The 23,749-nt window shown below is 31.9% G+C and overlaps 1 protein-coding gene across 1 annotated transcript; it reads left to right on the forward strand.

Annotated features, from left to right (window-relative positions):
• Window positions 1,205–1,624, forward strand: LOC108662781 (E3 ubiquitin-protein ligase RHA2B-like). The gene has a single exon (XM_018124359.1). It carries the CDS (start codon window positions 1,205–1,207, stop codon window positions 1,622–1,624), a length of 420 nt encoding a protein of 139 aa, XP_017979848.1.

Here is a 23,749-nt window from a genome sequence, read left to right on the forward strand (position 1 = left end):
AAATAGTTATAACATAACAGTTTAATGTTTTGAGATGACATCTTAAAATTTGAGATTACATTTTAAAATTTTAAAATTTAAATCTTAAAATTAATGAAAAATTATCACACATTTCGTTACTCAAATCTACTTATATATATATATATATATATATATATATATATAAACCCTGATTTTCAATGAAATTGAAATTGGATGATTAGGATCCATTTGCTTAATGAGTTTTTTTATTTTTTATTTTTGCAAACAATGAACAAATATAAAATACCTTAGAACATTAATTTTATAAACAAAATTAAAATGCACTTAATCGACTTTTTTTTGTAATCTTCCTAAAAGTAGAATGCACAATTAGTGATAATAAACAATTCGTAATAGTAGAGTATCTCTCTACCTGTATTTTTAATATCTTATGCAATAATATCCCCGTTTTTGTTTCCTGTTCTGGGCACTTTGCTGTATATTCTTTTTTGTGGTGCCCTGTTCTTGTGGAGGTGGGAACTATTGTTGCTTTTGAATTTGTCCCTCTGATTCTGGGTGGTTTCTTCCTGCCATTTTCTGGCAGTCCACAGGCTATAGCCTTTCTGTAAGTCTTTAGCCATTTTTGGCAATATTAATGAATACATACCATGTTTTTCAAATTTGAAGTCTTTAGCCTTTTTTGGCAAAATTAATGAATACATACCATGTTTTTCAAATATATATATATATATAACTAAAAGGTTTATCCGTGGTGCTGAATATTTAACTGAGATGCGTGTATCTCTTGTTCAAATAATGGGGTTGAATCCCCTTTCTAGAATGGAAAAAAAAGAAAAAAAACAAAACCCTTATCCAATGCTTAGCTTTCTCATCAGTGAAGTCCTCCTATATACACTCACGTTGGTTTAACATGTCCAAAGAAATTCTCTTGTTCAAACATTGGTTTAGTATCACAAACTAACATGTTGTTGTTTCAATTTGATGACGGTGGCATTCAGCTTCTTTCAACTCCCGCATGTTTTAATCAATCTTTGACTGCTATCTTTCCAAAGCATTCCTTTTGAATGGGACGTTTCAGCGTCAATTGTCCCACACCATTCCGTTTATTTTTCCAACACGTGCCTCCATAAATATTCCCATCTATATTCCAGCCTTTTCGAAGCCACATATCTATCTTTCCTTCGCTCTCTTTTCCCCTATCTACTCTCTCTGTCTCTCCACCATGCTCATCGGCAAGCTAGGCAACTACTTCTTTTCTTTTCTTTCAATCGTTTCGCCTCTGAAATGGGCATGGAACTTCTTGCTTCTTTACTCCTTGTTGCCTTCTCACATGCCAGGAATTGGTGAAGATCTTAAGCTAGGGAGGTGCAACTACTACAAGCAAGAGTCGGGCGAGGAAGTGGTTGAATGTGCTATTTGTCTATGCAATATTGATGACGATGAAGAGATTAGAGAGTTGAGATGTGACCATCTTTTCCATAAAGTTTGCTTGGATAGATGGATTGGATACCGGAATTCAACTTGTCCCATTTGTCGCAGTTGTATGACTCCTCGGAGGCTAGTTACTGGCATGGAAGTGATACTTTTCAATTATGTTTCTTTTGATGATTGCCGCCACCGGGATGCCTGGTGGCTTCGTTGAAAGGGAATTTAGTCGGGGAGGAGGCTTGAACTTAAACTTTTGATTTACAAGTGTCAAGCACACCTGCTAAGTTATGTGACAGGTAACACTTCTCCAACTCCATAGTCCATTGACGTGGCTTTGTAAATGATGCTTAAATTGAAGTCCGAGATATGCCAATGCTATGAATTCTAAGACCAAAAAAAATTATGTACTAGATCAACCGAAAGAGTATTATCTCCCTTCCACCTAATGGAGGATTCTTCTTTCCTTGTTGAGACTAGTCATAGTCAAGACCGAAGGATTTCCATGAAGATTGGTTGATTTAATTCTTTTCTTGTTATTTCATGAATATAATCTTCTCTTTTTTCAGTTTTCGTTAAACTCCTTGTCTCCATTGAAGTGGAACTTGGTTTAGGATAAATCTAATAGCTGAATGAGACGTTTGAGTTCAAATAATAAGAAGACATGCAATCACCGGCTATCAAGGGTATAGAAAGCGGTAATAAAAGATAAATATCATAATTTATAAAGTGAAAGATATGTTATGTACATAAATATAAGAAAAAATGTTAAAAGTTTTGACTGCTTGATTACTCATAAAAAAATAAATGTTTTTACAATATTACTATTTATTATTTATTATTTTCATGTCATTTGTGACTACTAAGTAATCATAAAATATATATAATAATTGATTTTTCATTTATAAAGTTGTAATGTCGACATGGGTCTTTAGTCCTTGTTACGATTTTAGACTTGACATTTCTGTAATTTATCCATCATTTTATATAAAATCATAACTTTCAAACTCAATATCCATCTAACCTGGTTGAATGATACATGGATGTATGTATTTATCTCGTGGAAAAGACATTGATATGAGGTCAACCTTTCACTTTTAACACACCTTAAATTTCCACTCCTTACAAAAGTTGTTTGAATTTAAGCTTCATATCTGTTTCCTGAGTTGATATACAATTATTCATAAAGAACTAACATTATAGACGAAAATATTAAATTGAAGAGAAAGTTAAAGTTAAGCAGTACGAGTCCAAAACAGAGAATGACGACACTACAGGACAAGCCTTACCATCTTAAGTATTTCATGTCAGGCGATGATAGTCTGCAATGCATGCAGTTGAGAGTCAAGGGCAAAGAAGGGCGTCTTTGTTCTATTTTTGTTTGATTAATAGAGAGAGATGGTTGCTTTTCTCGGCCTCAAGGATGGTAGCGCTTGTCTGTTTCTTGGTACTTAATTTTGGTGGCTACATATATTTGGAAATTCTAAATTCAATTCATTTGTTTCCTCCTATTCCAATTCTAGGCATCATTGGTGAAATGGCATGCACATGTTCGTTGCTACCAACACTACAGTTTTTATAATAAGTACGAGGAAATTCAACGATGGAGGAGAATTTGAATCTTGAATCTTAACGTTACAGTTTAAGGGGTCAAGTCTTCTGATAATTATGAATCGTACAAAATGGATCAAAAAAATATAATCCGAACAGGTCGTATACAAATTTGCATATATACTTTTTTTGGCTTTATACGAAGAACGACCGAGTATACAAAGAAATCACCTTTAGAATTGTATGAAAATACAAACAATATCTTTGGCCTAATTGGATTTTAGCTCATCTAAATTTTCTCTATATTATTAATTTATTATTCTCTCTAATCTATAAATATTGTCTTAACTTAGCTTAAAGACCGAAATTTTTCAAAATTGAAAAATTTGTTTTGAATTTTTAGTTTTAAAAAATTTAGATACTTAATTTATGATATTGTAAAACCTCCATAAACTAATACCCTTGGATTATAAAAATTTATTAATTAATCAAAATATTATTTAATTGATAAATTAATAATTTATTAATTTATACATTAATTAATAAAAAATTAATTTGTCAAGTTAGTCTTTATTTTTTTCAAAATATTTAAGGTAATACATGTATTGTGTATTGTGATTATATAAATATTACCTAATTATCAATTGCAAATTATCATTATTCTATGTATTTGTTTAACCAAAATAAGTTTATGAATGTAATTAGTCTTATTAAACAGAAGTTATGAATCTATCTATTTTTACAACAAACTAAAATTTCATTTAATGTATACTTAATTAATATCCTCATGAACATTAAGTCAAGCAAAAACAACTATAAAAAGAACATATAGTATCACAAATGGTAAAATAAAAGACAATGGCTTCTCATCTCAAAGATATAAAGAAATTAACAATAACAAATGAAATACATAAAGCATTGTGTGAATACAATATAGAAAATCCAAATTGCACCAAAAAGAAATTGCAACAATGGATGTTAGAAAAGTTTAACTTTCAAGTAAGCCAAGCAACAATATCAAATATGATTAAGAGATCACCAGAGCATTTATCATCCAATATCAATTTTTTCTTGTAATACAAGAACACTACAGTAGAACTTCTTAATGCACTAAAAAAAAATAAGAGATGAGGTCTAAGGAGATATCAATTTCAAAAAAAAAATAAACAAGTAACATTTGAGTCATATTTTGCAAAAGCCTCCTAATTGAGTAAAGTATATATATAATTTTAATATATAAAGAGATTATTAATTTATATATCTAGAGAGACTTATGTGTTTTTTTTAAAATGTATTATCTTATAAATTTAGTGAATTATTAATTTATCACATTGGTCTTAAGTCGGGCTGACCAAATATATTGTTTAATCGAAATTATTAATTTATCGAGATTTTACTCCATAAAATTTGTTTGTTTTACTATTGAAAACAAAATGTTATGTAGATTTTTATTGCTTCTTTTCTATTGAAAATTACGATACTTTCATTAATGAATGAAAGCTCAGTTGCCAGGTTAAAGTTTTTAGCCCATGACAGAAGCCTAGCATTCAACCTTCATGACTGTACAGCAAAATACAATCCCAAAAACATCCTGCACTTTATATGAAACACCTAGCCCGTCACGTATTACAGATCGTTAACACTCGAATCTCCTAACTTAGACAGGAAGAAAATTACCAGCAACTCTAGAACCACTTCTTGGTAATACACTGGTAATATAGGAAACAAAGTCAAACAAACTCACAAAAGAACCATCAACAGTAAGCAACCATTCACAATTTTATCAAGGACTCGAGACTAGGTGGTCAGACTATTTTATTCTGGTGAAAATGAGATGTTAGCTTAGTCCCCTCCTCCCGTCATGCTTGACTTGTTAATCCTGTTAGCTTAAGGCTAATTAATTGGATTTGTTTGTAAATTTTTTTTTTCAAAAATAATGTTGTAATTGTTGTAAAATTTTGAACATTACCAATTTCTTTTCACCATTGACATTACATTAATTAGAATGCAACACTTAAATCTTGCACCGTCAGTTAACTAATTAAGTTTTCTTTATTAAATAGATTATTATCTTATTTATCAAAATTGAAAAATTTGAAACCCCATAAACAATCACATGTTAATTCAATAATTATTTTAATTTTTTCCCTTAACTGTAGTCTAATAATCGTATATTCTAACTACATGGTAGAAAATAATAACAATGATAGAAGAGTAATCCTCCATTGTAAACCTGTACTTGAAAGCAGAAAGAATTGAACGAAAAGGAGACTTGACTAGTATTTGTGTCGAATCATGACCACTACCAGCATCGCTGGAGCATACCTTTTTCATATGGCTAAATGAGCTATAGGAGCCATTTTATTTTCTAAAGTTGAGTTGTTGCTACAACTCTTAGTCACTCACCAAGGTGACTAGTCTTTTATAGGACCCATTATCCCCTTTTTTATTCCTTTTGTAATTTCATCTCTATAACAAATTAAAAAGCGTTTACATCAATATTTGATTTGAGTTATAGCTTAATGTTTTCAGAGCTTGTCATCCTGATGACTAAAATTTGAGATTTCATTTTAAAAATTTTGAATTTAAAGCTTGAAATGGACGAAAAATTATTGCTCATTGTGTTAGTCTAAATCAAAGAATTTTTTTTTTAATCTGTCTAAAAAGTATCTCTTTACTTATATTTTTAATATGATATGTAATAATACCTAAAAGGCCTATCCATCTTTTTAAAGTCCCTTTTTAATTAATTCCAAGCCTAGGTTATTTTAGAACTATCAAAATCAGGTAAGAGTGACAACCCTTACAAGCAACATAATAAGCATGATGAATGCAAGCACACAAGCACGTACAAGGTAGAAAGCCTTCAAGAAAACAAAAAAAGCATACAAACAAGCAAAGAATGCGAAAGCAAGTAAAAGTGTGTAAAACGAGATTTGAGAGAGTAAAGCTTCAATTAGCATTGAATCATTAGTTGTACAATGAGTTTTGAGGGGGAGTTTTATACATAGAGTCTCCACAAGTAGTTAATTTTATATTTACGAGCTATTTTGGAGCCTAAAAGTGGCTCTTTCCCTTTAATGAGCAAAAGGATGTGTCTAGCAGCTAGATTGGTTCAAAATGCAGTAGGAGGCTCCCACGTAATGTTTTGGCGGTTCTGCCCCTCCAAGTGGACTGTTGGCTACAGTGCTGCCCAGTCTGCCTGCTGATGCTACATGCAGGGCTGCAAGGTGGCTCGATGGAGTACACAGTCTGCCTTGCTGCATGCAACCTGGTTCGTCTGCGGGTCACGGGCTGTTGTGCGCCCCAAATGGACTGTTTGTGTGCCTAGGCACTAAAGGGGGTTATCTCCCCATCTCATGGTCTGATGAGGTTACCCAGGGTCCTGTGTTTTCATTGACTTATCCTCTTCTGGTGTCTTGAACCACGAGTCGTGACATGTGCATGGTGCCAACGTTATGGTGATGAAAATTCCACAAGCTTTTATCTGTAAGGGAACTTTTAATGTAAAAATTAGAAAAACGATGAACACTTATTCTATTTGGAATAATCATATTACTTGATGACCTTTGAAGTTTCTATTAAACGTGATAACACTTGGTTAACGTTTAAGTCACTTTTGAGTTATGAATTCTGCTTGAATGAAGATAGTCTAATTTATGGTTACATATGTAGGGGAATAAATTTTATTCTTGTTGAAAAGTAGTGAGGTTGGGTGGTCCGGAGAATGGTGCAGACTTGAATGCTTCTTTATTATGGTGAAAATGAAATGTTAGCTTAGTCCCCTACTCCCATCCCATCGTGCAATTACGCCGTATTCACCGCAATATGCTTGACTTGTTAATTCTTTCAGCTTAAAGCTAATTAATTGTATTTTTTTGTAAAATTTTAAAAGTTAGCAATTTCTTTTTTACCAATCACATTACATTAATTACAATGCAACGCTCAAATCTTGCACCGTGAATTAATTAATTAAGTTTCCTTTATTAAATAGATTATTATCTTACATATCAAAATTGAAAATTTTGGAACTCCATATAAAATCACATGTTAATTCAATAATTATTTTAATTTTTGCCCTTAAGTTTAGTCTATTAATCGCATATTCTAATCACATGGTAGAAAACAATAACAATGATAGAAGAATAATCCTCCATTGTAAACCTGTACACGAGAGCAGGAAGAATTGAACGAAAAGGAGACTTGACTAGTATTTGTGTCGAATCGTGACCACCACCAGCATCGCAGGAGCCCACCGTTCTCAAATGGCTAAATGAACTATAGGACCCACTTTATTTTCTAATCTTGAATTGTTGCTACAACTTTTAGTTACTCACCAAGGTGACTAATCTTTTGTAAGACTCATTACCCCTTTTTTTATTCTTTTTGTAATTTCATGGCTAAAACAAAAAGAGGTTACACCAATATTTAATTTGAGTTATAGCTTAATGTTTTTAGAGCTCGAGACATCCCGAATTATTAAAATTTGAAAATTTATTTTAAATAATTTGAATTTAAATCTTAAAATAGACGAGAAATTATCGCTCATTCTGTTACTCTACATCAAAAACTCTTTTTTTTTATATGTCTAAAAAGTATCTCTTTACGATATGTAATAATATCTAAAAGACTTATCTGTCTTACCGAGCATTTAACTAAGATGTTTGTGTCTCTTGTTCAAATAATCCCCAGTCCTGGATGGGGAAAAAAACCCTCATCCAGTACTTAGCTTTCTCAGCAGTGAAGTATACACGCAACACCGCACGTTGGTGTAGTGTGTCCAAATAAATTCTTATGTTCAAACATGGTAAGTATACTATCGCAGTCTAACATCTTGTTGTCTCAATTTGATGATGGCAGCATACAGCATCTTTCAAGTCCAGCATGTTTTAATCAATCTTTACTGCTACTAGAAGAAGTTTTACTCGTAAGAAGGACATTTAAAAGAAAGTTATCTTTAACTGCATCTTTTCAAAGCATTCCTTGACAACGGGACGTTTCAGCATCAATAGGCGCACACCTCCCATTTATTTTCCCAACACGTAACTCTATAAATATCCCCATGTGTTCCAGCTTTTTTGAAGCCATATCATCTTTCCTTCACTTTCGTTTCCCCCTACTCTAGTACTCTCTCTGTCTCTCCATCATGCCCAATCCACAAGCTAGGCAACTACTTCTTTTCTTTCCTTAAGATCGTTTCGCCTCTGAAATGGGCATGGAACTTCTTGCTTCATTACTCCTTGTTCCCTTATGACATGCCAGGAATTGGTGAAGATCTTAAGCTAGGGAGGTGCAACTACTACAAGCAAGAGTCGGGTGAGGAAGTGGTTGAATGCGCTATTTGTCTATGCAATATTGATGACGATGACGAGATTAGAGAGTTGAGATGTGACCATCTTTTCCATAAAGTTTGCTTGGATAGATGGATTGGATACCGGAATTCAACTTGTCCCATTTGTCGCAGTTGTATGACTCCTCGGAGGCTAGTTACCGGCATGGAAGTGGTACTTTTCAATTATGTTTCTTTTGATGATTGTCGCCACCGGGATGCCTGGTGGCTTCGTTGAAAAGGAATTTAGTCCGGGAGGAGGCTTGAACTTAAACTTTTGATTTACAAGTGTCAAGCACACCTGCTAAGTTATGTAACAGATAACACTTCTCCTACTCCATAGTCCATTGATGTGGCTTTGTAAATGGCGTTTAAATTGAAGTCCGAGATAGGCCAATGCTATGAATTTTAAGAGCAAAAAAAATAATCATTATGTACTAGATTAACTGAAAGAGTAAATAAAGGATTCTTCCTTCCTTGTAGAGACTAGTCATAGTCAAGACAGAAGGATTTCCATGAAAATTAGTTGATTTAATTCTTTTCTTGTTATTTCATGAATATAATCTTCTCTTTTTTCAGTTTTTGTTAAACTCCTCGTCCCCACTGAAGTGGAAATTGGTTTAAGGTAAAACTATTAACTGAATGAGACGTTTGAATTCAAAGAATAAGAAAACATGCTATTACTCGCTTTCAAGCGAATCAAAGTGGTAGTAAAAGATAAATATCATAATTTGTAAACTTAAGGATATCTAAGGTACATAAATATAAGAGAAATGTTAAAAGTTTTGATTGTTTGATTACTCATAAAAAAATAAATATTTTTACAAAATTACATTTATCATATATAATTTTCCTGTCATTTTTTTGATTAGGGATGATTTTTTTAGCTCTAAAAAATAATGTGTTTTCGAAAATAATATTTTTTTAATTTAAACTATTTTTAGTCAAGAAAAAAAACTTTTGAACAAAATTATCCTTAATGAAACCTCCTCATATTCAAGTGTTGTGCTCTCTATTTTTAGCTTTTTTTTTTTCCTATTGATGTTACATGCTATTTTTTTTTATGATTATAAGAAATGTAACAAATAAAATAACCCAAAAGGTAATTATCCAAATTAGAGGATTTTGGATAAGATTTTTTATCCAAATCCATTTCATCCCAGTAGTAACATTGACGTTGAATAATTTTTAAATGCATCTTCATTTTCATATCAAATTCCATTTTTATTTTAAACTTTATCTTTATCATTAAAGTGTTTAACTTCAAGAGTATATATCCTTGTAAAATACAATGATAGAGAACAAGTTACATACTATATTTAACAAAATATTGTTATTATATTTCATGTTCTAAAAAGTATTGTTACAATTAAAAAAAAAAGTTGTTACGTGTTTTAATTCCAAGAGTTTATGTTGTAGGTAAAATACAAAGGAGCAAGTTATACACTATCTTTAACAAATGTTGTTGTTACAAAATGACACTCCAAGTTTAAGTAGATGTTACAAACTTTAGTAGAAAATGTTACACGTTAAGGTCAAAGCTTCAGCACCAGATGTTTCATGTTATGGTTAAAGCTTTAGCACTAAATATTACACATCAAAACTTCCTTCTTCCTCCTGATGTTACACGTTAAGGCATGAATCACTTTGTTACATGCCAAGGCATGTTCTACTAAACTTGAATCACTAAAAAACTAAACACCAATAAACCCAAGAGCTTGTTGTTGCTCACCATGCCATACTTTTTGGTTTCTAGATCGATATTGAGATGGTGAGAGATAAACAGAGAAAAAGTTTTGTGAATGTAAACCAATAAATCCAAAAATATATTATTACCTTCCATGTCATGCTCTTTAGTTTATAAATCGATGACGATATGACAAAATGATAATTTTGTCTTTGTCGTGACGTGCGGGTCCGAGAACCCGTCCTATTAACTCGATTCCTATTAACCCGATTCTAATCGACGAAGTCCTAAATTAATTTTAGGCCCGTCGAAAGAACGAAAATTGGTCTACATTTTTAGAGATGGGTTCGGGAGTGCGGTTACGCACGGAGAAGGGTTAGCACCTCCGTGGCGCCCGTTCTACGAACGGCACCATTTAATCTTAAGTTATCTTAATATAGCCTTTTCTTAATTTAATCCCTACTTTATTAATTAAATTTTTATTAAATTGACAGACTGAGTTTTTTATTTGGTTTTACGTATGCATGTGATGCAAGCGTAGGATGATGTCATGACTTTTTTATTTTAGATGATGGAGTCGGTAATCTTTTATTGGAAAATTATTCGAAGACCATCCCAACGCTTTGGTGAAGTCTCGAAATTCTCCTCACCTAGAGATATCCCTGGAAGAACTCGTCTCTACGAGCTCCTCGGGTAAATCCCATCATCGGGATTCCCGCGCCATTTGCAAAATAAGAGTGGCATGCAATGACAGTATAAAATGATGAAATCTATATGACCGTATTTATTAATTAGTTGATTGGTAATAATAACATGCTTAATAATTTCAGGTAATTTATTGACTTATTCATATATTTATCGTTATTATTTATTATTATTTATCATATATATTTTTTCTTAAAACAAACATTATTCGGACTAATGGGTATAGGGGTATAGAATCTGGATTTATCCCAACGCTTCGGTGAAAATCCGTTTCGAACTCCGCACTTAAGTGACCCACCCGAAAGAGACAACTCTTTGCCCCTCATAGGTGAAATTTTTTTTTAAAATAATCATTTCATTTATTTTTTATTTTTATTATTATTATTATTATATTTTATTATCTTTACTATCATTATTATTTTCTGATTTTTTAATATTAAAAATAAATATTCATATTATATATATATATTTCTTTCCTAAAAAAATAAATGCATTTTAATTAAAATGGGCTAGACCCAACACTAACTAAAACAAACCCAAGCAAAATAGAAAAGGGTTATACCTTGTTGGGCTACGATTGGCCCAATTCGGTGGCCTGCAGAAGCCCAAATCTACTACGCCCGGCCTGCTTCTAGAAGCCCACGAGGTAGGAGTCAAAACGCACCGTTTGGTGCCTGCAAAGCCACTCAAAACGATGCCGTTTTGACACTCTCCCCTTTTTAAAATTCTGACTCTAAAACGGGACCGTTTTGAAACCCGATCCCTAGGTATTTAACCCCTTTTTCTCTCTTTCTCTCTTCATTTTCATTCCTCACTTTCTCTCTCTAGCGGCGGCACTCTCCACCTTCTCTCTAGCTCCAACCGCTGGTCAACTCCCTCTCTTCTCCTTTTCTTTCTCCGACGCCCCTCCTACACTTTCCTTACTGCCGAAGATCGGCGAAACCAGATCCCGAATCCCCCTTTCTCTATCACAAATCGACGGATCTAAACCTCCAAAAATTTCCCTTTTTGTTCTGCCGGCCACCCACTACCCTTCTCTCCTGTCGCCGGCTGCCTACCGTACCAGCCAAATCACGATTTTTCACTACCCCTAAACTCCTCCCTCCCTCATTTTTCAGATCTAACTCCTTTTTCTTTTTTGCTTTGTGTTTGTTTTTGCTTTTTTGTTTCTGTGGCTGGGTATTTTTTTTGCTGGTAGATCTAGGATTTTTTTTTTGTTTTTGTTGTCTGTTGCTTGTTTGGATTTTGCAGGTAGTTTCTAAAGAGCCGGGTTGTCCAAAAATTTGGACAACCCGACGAGGGGGTTCTGGCACCAGGGAGTTGGTGGCCAGAACCCCATCACGCGTGGTGGTTGGGGAAGGGATGGGGAAGGTCTTTTTTTTTTATATATTTTTATATTATTTCATGTTTTAGTTTATTTTCTTATGATTTAAAATTTTTTATTTATTTATTATTACACTTTTTTTTTAGGTGTCTACAGTCTTTTGACTATTTGAGTAGTTGTAAATTATAATAAGTGATTCTTCATTTATTACCGATTAACTACAGATTGGATTAACGCTTCTTCTTGAAATTTAACTAACCTGAACCGTAAAAAGTTACCATCAAACTCAATATCCATTTAAGCTGATTGAATAAAACATAGGTGGCATTTGGTATTTTGTTAGGAATGTTATTGCTAGGAATGTAATTATTAAGTATGTGATTGCTGAGAATGTGATTATTGGAAAGATAATTTTGTAGCGTTTGGTATAACATGAGAAAGTGATGATTACAAAGAATGTGATTGTTGGAAAGATTACATTGTTTATTCGGTTTGAAAAGTACTTTACTAGGAATATAATATAAATTTACAAAATTACCCTTATATATGAAATATTAAGTTAAATAAACTCATCTTTTATTTAATGTAAATTTTTAACTTTTAACTTTATCTTTTAAAATAATAAATAATAATATGATAAATATAATATAATATTTAAATATTAATTATTATTATTATTAAATATTAAACTATATAAAATCACTAAATATTATATTTTTAATAAATAAATATTTATTAAAATAGGTGAGTAACTAAATATGTTTTTTATTCCACACGATGGAAAACACATATTTATGGTCCACAGTCAAAACCCTGTTCAAGTTTTTCATTTGATATGCCTTCTCAAGCCTAACCAAAAGAGAGAAAAATAAAAAAAGGTTGCCAAGAATTTATTGATTTTTTTGAAAGATAGGCAATTATGTTTAAAAGCATATACAACATCCAGAAAGCCCATAATATTTTTTTCTATTGAAAAGTCTGACAATCTCGTCTCTGTGCTTCCTCCAGCACCCTTTATAGCCAAGAAATATAGCATCTGTCCTCTGTATTGTAGGTCTTCAGTTACCCAACCAGGCAGACTCCTTTGAGAGGATATGCAAAATGTACAATAAGAACTTCTGCTACCTCTCCTTTTCCTTTCTAACCCAACAACATTCATTATTTAATTTATACATCCTACGTCTTAATTGCACATCTTTTCCATCAAGCTAGGGTGAAATGAGTTTGCCTATGGAAAAGTTTTAAGAACTTCAATGCGACTCTGCAGCTAGTCTTCTGGGCGGCCAGAGGAAGAAGAAGAGAAAAATAGAAGAAAGGATCTGCAACAGAGGTGAGGACAATTTGGGGAAAATATGTTTAACTACTCTATCATTGTTGAGGGAAAGTTGCTTACCCTTTGTGAAAGAAGGGAATGACATTCCTCAACTCTTTGCAGTGACTTTACAGCGAGGAAGACTTTCCCATGTCTAAATGACAAACCAAACATTGCAAAGACCTTACAATCATTTAAATTGTCGGGAATGTAACCAACTTACACCATACCAAACGTCCCCATAGATGCATGTACTTATCTTGTGAAAAAGACACTGATGTCAGATCAACCTTTCACTTTTAACACACCTTAAATTTCTACTGCTTACACAAGTTGTTTGAATTTAAGCTTCATATTTGTTTCCTGAGTTGATAACAATTATTCATAAAGAATTAACATTTTAGCCGAAAATATTAAATTGAAGAGTCTAAAACAAAGCATGACGATACTACAGAACTAGCCTTACCATCTTCGCTCTGCCAATGCTTTCTTAGATACTTGTGAAATGATTGTAATTTCCAACATTTAGTAAGTAACATGCGTTTAGCCGAATATTAGTCTCTTTCTGAGTGCACCGTTAGGTGATGATAGTGTGCGATGCATGCAGTTGAGAGTCTAGAATGAAGAAGGGCCGTCTTTGTTCTTTCTTGTTTAATAAATAGAGACAGATGATTCCTTTTCTCATGCTTAACGGGATGATGGAGCTTGTCCGTGTCTTGGCTAATTTTGGTGGCTACATATAATTGGCAACTCTGAAATCAATTCATTTGTGTCCTTCCACTCCAGTTCTAGGCATAATGGGTGAAATGGCATGCACATGTATGTGCTTGGCTATAATACGAGGAAGTTTAATGATGGAGGCGAATTTGAATCTTGAACCTTAATGTTATGATCTAAGGAGTTGAGTTATGTTATAATTTTAAATCATATTAAATGAATAAAAAATATATAGTTTGAACAGGTTGAATACGTACATGCACAGTGACGAATCTATAATTTTATATGAGAGGTGGTGAGTAATTATACAAAGTCAGAGATCAAGTCAATGATTCGATTTCGAGCAAAAAATTAATCACTTTAGAAATAAAATTAAATTATAATATAAAATTTCATTAACAATTTAAACATAAATTTTCAAATTCACTAATATAAATAGACATAAAATAGAAAAAAAATTAATATTAGATTTTCAAATTATGTATCGTAAGCTGTGCTCGATGTGCTTTCATACTTTCAAATTCATCTATAACTAAATCAATGTCAATAGTTTTGATAATCTCTTTCTCAACGTAAAAAATAAATGAACTAACAAAAAAAAATCATCTTCCATCTTATTACTCAACCTTATCTTTACAATTTTCCTAATTGAAAATGCATGTTCTGTAGTTGTTATAGAAACTGAAAGAGTTAAAGTAAGTCAAACCAAACGATCTAAGAAAGGATATACAATTGATTTTTTTTGTCTTTCACATTAACGTGTATAGCTCTAAAAGAGTTAAAACACTTTGCAAACATAGGTCTTGTCTAATATCAAGCTCAAAATGCTCCAATTCATATTTCATATGCAATTAAATGATCTAGGAGAATGTATACAACTGATTTTTTTGCCTTTAACATTAATTGGCATAGTTCTAAAAGAGCTGAAACACTTTGTACACATAGATATTGTCTAATATCAAGTTCAAAATGTTACAATTCATATTTCATATGCAATTTTTCTTGACGAATGAAGTCATCAAGATAGGACTTCTGAGCAAGCTTGCATATGTCATCAATCTTGAATAATTAAATCCATCTTTAGGATCAAAAGATGAGTTAAGGAAAAAAAAGAAAAGAAAAACAATTCCAAAATTTGAGTCGAGATGAGCTAAGGATAAAAAGGGAAAAAAGAAAAGAAAAATAGTTCCAAAATTTGAGCTAATGAATAAAAAGGAAAAAAATTCTAAAATTTTAGCTAAGGAAAAAAAAAAGGGAAAAGGAAAGAAAAGAAAAATAATTCCAAAATTTGGCTCAGAAAGTGAAAAGAAGAAAAGATGAGTTAAGGAAAAAAGGGAAAAAATAAAAGAAAAATAATTTCAAAATTTGGGTATAGATGGGCTAAGGAAAAAAGAGAAAAAATAAAGAAAAATAATACTAAAATTCGAGCTAAAGAAAAAAAGGAAAAAAAAGAAAAGAAATATAATTCTAAAATTTGGGTTTAGAAATAAAAAAATAATTTCAAGATTTGAGTTAAGGAAAGAAAGAAAAAAAAAGAAAAATAATTTTAAAATTTGAGCTTAGAAAGGATTAAATCTAGGCATTCAAAATTTAATTTAGGTTCCTTTCTACTACTTCAAATCAGTTCTTTTGATTTGTTTAAGAATGGCGAAGTTATATATTCTGACTTTTATACACATAAAAATAAAAAAATAAAAAACTGAACTGCCTCTGTACATGCACATATATATTTTTTGGTTTGGTACAAAAAAGAGAGAATATACACATAAATAAAGATATCACCTTTTGAACTGCATGAAAATACAAACAATATCATCATTAGTATTCAGCCCATTTGAATTTTGGGTCATCTACTATATTATTAATTTATTACTCTCTCTATCTCATGTATACGTTGTCTCAATTTAACTTAATGGTCCAAGTTTTTCAATTTTGATTTCATTTTATTTTAAATATATCAAAATATAAAAAAATACATTTTAAAAACCTTGAACGAATAGGTTTTTAAATACGTATTCATGAAAATTTAATTTAATAAAAAATTTAAAATACTAAATGTGAAGGTTCGAAAAGTTTAAGTCTGCAAAAAATCAAATTAACTCTAACATTATTTATTATTTATGCGACGGAAGGAAGGAGTATGTCTTAATTGTCCATAAACAATGTTGATAATGAGGCAGGTGCAGAGTTTCACAGTGGAGAAATGCTTTAGGCATGTCAAATTGGCAACAGCTAGTAAAAGAAAAACGTGGCGATTGGGTTAGAGGCTGCTCTATTTCTTCCATATTTCTAAAAGCTTGACCGCAGACTGAGAACTTTTGCTTTGAATTGAGTTCCAAGAAATAAGTTAATTTAACGCCTGGAGATGTATTGAATAATTTTCTTCAGTGCCTGGGTCATGCTATAAGAAAAGACGTGTAGGCTGTTTAGTTCAACGATTGGACAACAAACTTGTCACCATTCCATTATTCTTAACTGCCAAATGAGAATTATATACTTTACAATATCTATAATCGATAACTGCGCAGCTCTTTCTTTTGTCTTGTTTAGGCAGCTGTTTCTGTTTCTTCTTCTTTTCTCTCTCTCTCCCTCTCTTTTCAACATAAATTCTTATTGGTATTGGAGGGGCCAATCATTTGTTATTAAAATAAATTAAATACTAATCACAGTATCAATGCAAAAGAAATGTTGTAGAAAAATTCATCATAGTAAATTACTGTAGCACGACGACATAAGATTATAAAATTTTAATTTTGATTAAATTGTATTATCAAGAAAGTGTTGATAGTCAAAAGTCTATTAGAATACATTGATTTATACTTAACGTTATGAATTACTTGTTTATGATGTTTTTTGATGTCAAGGTTAATCTTGTTATCGATCAGAGTCGAGGTTCCTCTATCTTTATTATATAAATAAACATTTTCTCTTTAAAATAGCTTCGAATTGTTTTGACGAAATTATATAATGGTATGATTAAAATTTTAAAACATAGACATTTAGTAGAATAAACCAATTGAGACTCACATATGATAGAGGTAAAGCTCTGATCCATTGTCAATTTGGTCAGTCCAAGGAAAATTGTCGTCCATCTGCTTGGTCAATTTAATCTAAAAGTTGAATTTTTGTTATAGTTCAGATATCCCTTTTTATTAACTATTTTCATCTCATTCCTAAATGTATAATTGTTTCTTAAAAGTCACTATATGATTTTCCCTAAATATTTTTGATCATTGTGATTTCTTTGTAGGTATTTTCTACACATTACTATTTGGCTTTTTAAGTACACTTGTATTTTTTGAAAAGCAGAATATCTATATTATGAAGATCATCATGTACAAAATTAACCAAAAACAGGACTTGCCTGTCCCTACACAGCTATAGCACTCAAGACTAGCAGCATATCAAAATTGAAGCAACCAAAAACAGGAAGGGCCTGTATCACGGGGCGTCTGAAGAACCCCCACGTGACACCTGTCCTTATGCAGTCATATCATTAAAAGGCAAATAGCATATCTTGTCTGCGTTGACCACCAGCTTTGCTTGCCCCAAAATATGTTAGATATTTAGATATGATTTGATATGTTGATACTTTATACCTACAAAGTGTATTTTTTGGCCGAATACAAATTTCTATGACAATGTAGACTGGAATTAAAGTAATTGCAAACATTCAAATGCAAAGGATGTGTTTACCTTTCAAAAAGTTGAAAAAGTTTGTAGTTTTAGGATGGGTTAAAATCATATGGGTTGATTATTAAGTAGGTTGAATCACTGCCTCCTATAAACTCTAATTTGCCTACATTTCAACAATTCTAGATTAAGAAAAGTAAAGAACCAATAAAAATAAATTACCTTGAAAATTAAAACAAGAAAGATGTATACAACTCAAATTCTACTAAGAAAAATTGAAAAGAAAAGTAGAGATCATATTTTGTTTCTAGAAAGGTATTCATTCATCTTGGTCCTCTAGTAATAGATGCTACTGAGGTTTTAATTTGGTTATTTATTCAAAGTGAAAAATCTTTATTACAAGGTATAATTTGAATTTGTCCTCCATAACAGGAAGCAGGAGCTAAGATTAAATGTGGGTAGGTGGGTGGAATATATAAGTCAAGGTTTTTTGTAGCAAGAATCAAGTTAAAATAAATAAATTATTATTATTATACAATTTTTTATATATTTTTAAATAAATAAATTAGCTTAAAGTTTGTTTACTTAAAAGTTCTCGCATTATTGTATTCTATGCTATCCAAATAATATCCAAAAAAAATTATGCATAGAAATATAGTTTTATGAAACGAGATATTTTGATTTAGTAATTAATACATGTTTTTCTGTCAAAAAGAAATTTTGTTTGCTATTTTCATATTTCTAAAGTTGTAATTGATAGAACTATAATTATATAAAATATTTATTGAATACGTAGACAAATACTGAAGAATTTGTTTTAATACATTGAGCACTCAAAGATATTAAATGAAGAGTTTGAAAACTTAATTGCAAAATCATAAAAAAATTGGGAAAGTTAAGGGGTCAAATAAGGATTAATAAAAATTAAATCAAGGAAAACTGAACGGGTTAAATGATCATTTAAAATTATTACGTGAGCCACATAAAGGTTGTATGAAAATGAGAGAAAACCTTATAGGTTGAAAAGCAATTTTGGCAAAACCAGGGGGCCATCCTCCATATCTAACTATAGTAAAATACAAAAGTGGTCCTTAACCTTTGAAGTAAGTTTCATTTCAATCCCTAACCCCTGCTCAATTGCTTAATTTTTTTTTTTTGGATTTGAATTGCTTTATTTAAATCTCAAGCTTTTTTTTTTTAATAAATCGTTGCAATTGAGTTCTTTCATTAAATATTTTGTTTAAAGTGGATAAAATGTGCTTACGTGGATAATCTCAAATTTTTTTACCTAAAGATTTAGATTAATTTTAACAAATAATAGAGTTGTTTAACGATAAGACTTTATCGAAATAACTTACAGAGACTTGTGGTATTTAAATGAAGCAATTGAAAAGTTAAGAATCAAAATCAAAATTTGATTACTAAACGATTAGGAATTTAGGGTGCATTTTACTTTCAATCTCGTGCATTTGATTTCAGCAGATAATATGTCATTTCTGTTTACCTCGTGGGAGAACAATCATCCATTGTTGACATGTTACTTTCCGTGGTTGGAATTTATGGTCTCAATGTCTAAAAGCATATTCAATCTTTCTCGAGCTTCGCTCAACGTGAAGAAAAGTCATTTTATTTACTTTGGTAAGAAAAAAAAAAAAAAAAACAAAGCTACCTTTTAGAGGATACGGGCCTGATCCGAAGTTGGTTTAGCTTTTTGGCCCAAAGCAAAAACCATATACCCTAAATTTCCAACCACGTTTTAAAGACATACCCCAAATTTTCCAGCCACGTTTTTAAAGACTTGTGCTTATACGTCCAGGACGTTGGTTTGGTATGGTATGGTATGGTTCATCACCCTTTGAAAATTCCTATGCCAGCTTTCGACAGGGTTCACCTCCTTGATTCCTTTTTGTCCGCCAAAATTCAACACGGATGGCTCAGTTAGTAAGAAGCCTGGTCAAGCTGGAATATGTATATACAGGTGGTGCTTCTATCTACACTGATAATGAAGAAAATTGGATACATATTCCAATTCTGCATAATGTTGGGGATTGAAGTCTCTAATTCTGCAGATATAGAAGACTCTTGCTCTGTTTCTTCCCAGGCCCAGACCCCTGGCCTGAGTTCTGACCCCATCACTAATTATTTGAGAGTGACTTGGTAGTTGTCATATCTTCACTTAAGAAAAAATTAAAGTGGGAATTAAGGCCTCACTGATTTCAACAATAAAACCAACCTGAAGGAGAAATCAGTAGCCCTATTTTTGTCCTCACCTTTTAGGAGCAGAAAATGTGGTCAGGGATTTGTTGGGGATGCCGGATGTTGGCAGGCCATCATTGTGATCTCATTCGTTATAATATCACAGGTACGATTCTTTTATATTCAACATTATTGAAAATGTATTAAAAAATATTAATAAAAATGTAATTAAATCTCCCACTTAATGCTTTCAAACCGATTTTTTGTTTTTATTTTAGAAAAGCATTTGTCATTTCTAATTAGGCTCCATAATATAAACAATCCCTTCATTTTGAAAAATATGGTCACATCCATGATCCATGGCATATTAGGTCGAAATTTACTTTCAATATATAAAAAAAGGGTAAATATTGTTTTTTTTATATATGCATATTTAATATTAAAAATTAAAAAACTTAATAAAACTCGTAAATTACTCGAGTCAATTATTACAAAGTTTGAACTTGACCTAACTTGTTATTCGAGAAACTTGACCATGAACTTGGCTTGATAACCAACATGTTGAATTGGAGGATTCATTGAGTCAAGCCCAAAAAACATACAAGTAGCTTGACTATTTACAACCCTGGGTATGCCGCAATTCAGATCTTGCTATCTAGGTGGTGACTTTATATTAAGTTGCATAATTAGTAAATTACTATAACATTTTTCCTGCTCAATAAAAGTAATGTACTTATTGCATCAAATGTTGTTCTGATTTGTACGTTAAATAAGAAGTACAATCATGTAGTGAGGGAGTTAAGGGTTTATATTCAAAGAAATTCAGAAGGAATGGAGACAAAAATGAAGGTGAGCCTTTAAATATTTATGGAACCAAAAAAGGTCATACAGAAGATGAATTAGCTTTTGAAATGGGAGAAATATAAGTAAAAATTCCAAAACTTCACAAAAAATTAAGAAAACTAAAAGAAGACAAGGCAAGAATAAGTAAAGTAGCAAACTTGAAAAACTAAAAGGGGGCATGTTTGTGTGTAGTGAATTTGGACAGTTCTCAAAGCAAAATAAAAAGAGGAAAGTGAGGAGAGGTTGAATCGAAGAAAATGAGAGAAATGGAAGAATAAAAGAAAGGGAACAAAAGTGTAACAATTGAGATCATGGGAAGGAAATCTTGGGATTATTGCATAAGGCCCAACCAGGAGCATGGTCTTAACTGGTTATGCCAAAGCCAAGGCCCAAACATAAAAGAAAGAGAACACATATGATTCCAAATTTTTTACTCTAAAAAGGTATGTAAATTTACAACCTATAGTCTATTTTATTTCTGAAATTTAGGTATGCCTTTTATGTGCATTTCATTTAGTGACTAGAATATGAAATTATCTAAGCAAAGCTTATATCTTAATGATAGAAATTCTCACAAAAAAATTGTTATGCTCATTTGTTTGAGTAAATCTTGAAGTGTTTCTGAGCTCCCAAAGTGTTAGGAGAGTTTAAACATTCTTTTTCAATATATGAGCCAATTGAAATCGTGATAAAATTAAAAAATCCCTAAAGGTTATGTAACTATGAAATAATTAAAGCAGATTGTTAAGAAGATAACTCTACAAATAAAAGATAATTCAAATTCTTTGAGTCATACTTTAGCTCTTCAATCATAGGAGTTGTTTCAACTTATTTTAAATTCAAATATATTGTGTTATCTTGTACAGTTTCCCTATGTATTAACTTGTACTCTATCACATCAAAGATAATAAATTTTCCATTTCAAATATTTTATATGGTATCAGAGCACTTTCTCTTTAACAAGATTAAGATCCATGGCCAATTCTACAACATCCAACACCACTCCCTCCTCTGCAACAATAACTCAACTCATTATTGAGTTCTAACCAAAACCCGTAACCTTTTTTAATTCTAGAGCATAAATTGCATTAAAGCTCTCAGCCACCAATTTTCATGCATGGAGACGTTAGGCCTGATCTCTCTTTGCCGAAATGAAGTTAATAAGTTATGTGGATGGAACTATTTCCCAACCATCAAAACTAGCTACTCAATCAGATGGGTCTACTACACCCAATCCAGATTTTGATTCTCGATTTTGTCAAGACTAGCTCATTGTGAGCCTGCTCCTATCCTTTATGATTGAAAAAGATGACATTGCTATTTCCGCATGCGAGACCTCTCGCCAACTATGGATGGCTTTTGAAGCCAAATACGCAAATCCATCACATTCTCATGTTATGTCCCTCAAGAATCAACTCCAATGAAGCCACAAAGGCTCTCTGTTAATCACAGAATATTTGTTCTTTGTCAAAAGAATAGTTGATGAACTAGCTATTATTGATAATGTAATTTTAGATGATGACATTACTATTTATGTGCTTAATGGTTTAGGTACAAAATATATGGATATTGCTGCCTCCATTCGAACCAGAGACCATCCATTCTTTTTTGAAGAGCTTCATAGCCATTTAGTTGCTCCTCCGGAGTACTTGAAATACGATGATGTTGCCAACTTGCACAAAAAAAAAAAAATGGATCCTCCAACAAGCACTTTCAATCCAATCTGTCAACTCAACGTGGTAATAGTGGGGCTTATCATAACACCTCAAATACCATTATTTCACACTCACCTGGGCATGGCACTATCAATAGCTAAGATAATTAGCAGCGCAAACGCAATTATGGTCCACAAGGTCGAAACAATAAGCCACCTCTTAAATTTCAATTTTGTGATCTGCAAGGGCACATAGCCAAATACTACCCCAGCTGATGCAACGTTCTACTAGGCTTCCACCAACTTTGCAACATTTACCACTCCATTTCCCACTAATTAGGTACTTAACAGAAGTGCAAGTCATCATGTCACCAATGATCTCAATAATCTAAGTCTGCATTCTCATTATGATGGACTTGATTAAGTAAAAATAGGTGATGGTTCAAGTTTGCTCATAACTCATGTTGGTTTTACCCAACTTCCCACATTTATTTCTTCCCTTCTTTTGCATGATGTTCTTTTAGTTCCAAAAGCACAATATAATCTTATTTCTATTTCTAAATTCTACCACACCAATGATGTTTTTATTGAATTTCTTTTATTTTCTTTTTGTGTGAAAGACCTTATGATGAGGGCAAAATTAGTTTACGATCAAAGTAATGGTGATCTTTGTACATTCTAGCCTACAATGAAAAATTTCTCACTTACCATTACAATCGCACTCTCCGCCACGTGATCCTCTCCACTTTAATGGCATGTTTATCTTAGTCATCCATCAATGAAAATTCTATAATAAGTTCATAAAGAAGTTGACTCCACAAATAAACCTAAGACTACACTTCATTGTTCCTTTTGTCAAATAAACAAGAGCTATAAATTACCTTTTCATGAATCCTCTGTAACATCTAATTCACCATTAGAGCTTTTTTGTTTGGATGTTTGGGGACCTTCACCAATTACTTCGATAAATGGCTACTATTATTATCTCCTTTTTGCTGATCACTTTACTCATTATATTTAGTTCTTTCCATTCAAATTTAAAAGTGAAGTAGTTAACTTTTTTCCAAAATTTCGAGCTCAAGTAAAATCTTTCCTTAATCATAAAATACATTCTGTATATACTAATGGAGGAACTAAATATAACAAACTCAAATCCTTCTTTCAACTCCATGGTATTTTCCACTATATTTTTCCATCTTACACTCCTAAACACATTGGTCTTGCTGAACGAAAATATTGTCACATTGTCGAAATAGCCCTTGCACTCCTTCATCATGCATCTCTTCCTGCAAAATTTTGGTGTTATGCTTTTGAAACAACTATTTATCTCGTTAATTGCATGCCAACACCAACCTTTCAGAATGACACACCTTTTCATAGACTAGTCAACA

The sequence above is a fragment of the Theobroma cacao genome, chromosome 7 (genome assembly GCF_000208745.1).
Source record: "Theobroma cacao cultivar B97-61/B2 chromosome 7, Criollo_cocoa_genome_V2, whole genome shotgun sequence".
NCBI classification, from domain to species: Eukaryota; Viridiplantae; Streptophyta; class Magnoliopsida; order Malvales; family Malvaceae; genus Theobroma; species Theobroma cacao.

Bases quoted from the DNA above. Each gene is read 5' to 3' on its own strand.
- LOC108662781 (XM_018124359.1), top strand. From the start codon at position 1,205: ATGCTCATCGGCAAGCTAGGCAACTACTTCTTTTCTTTTCTTTCAATC.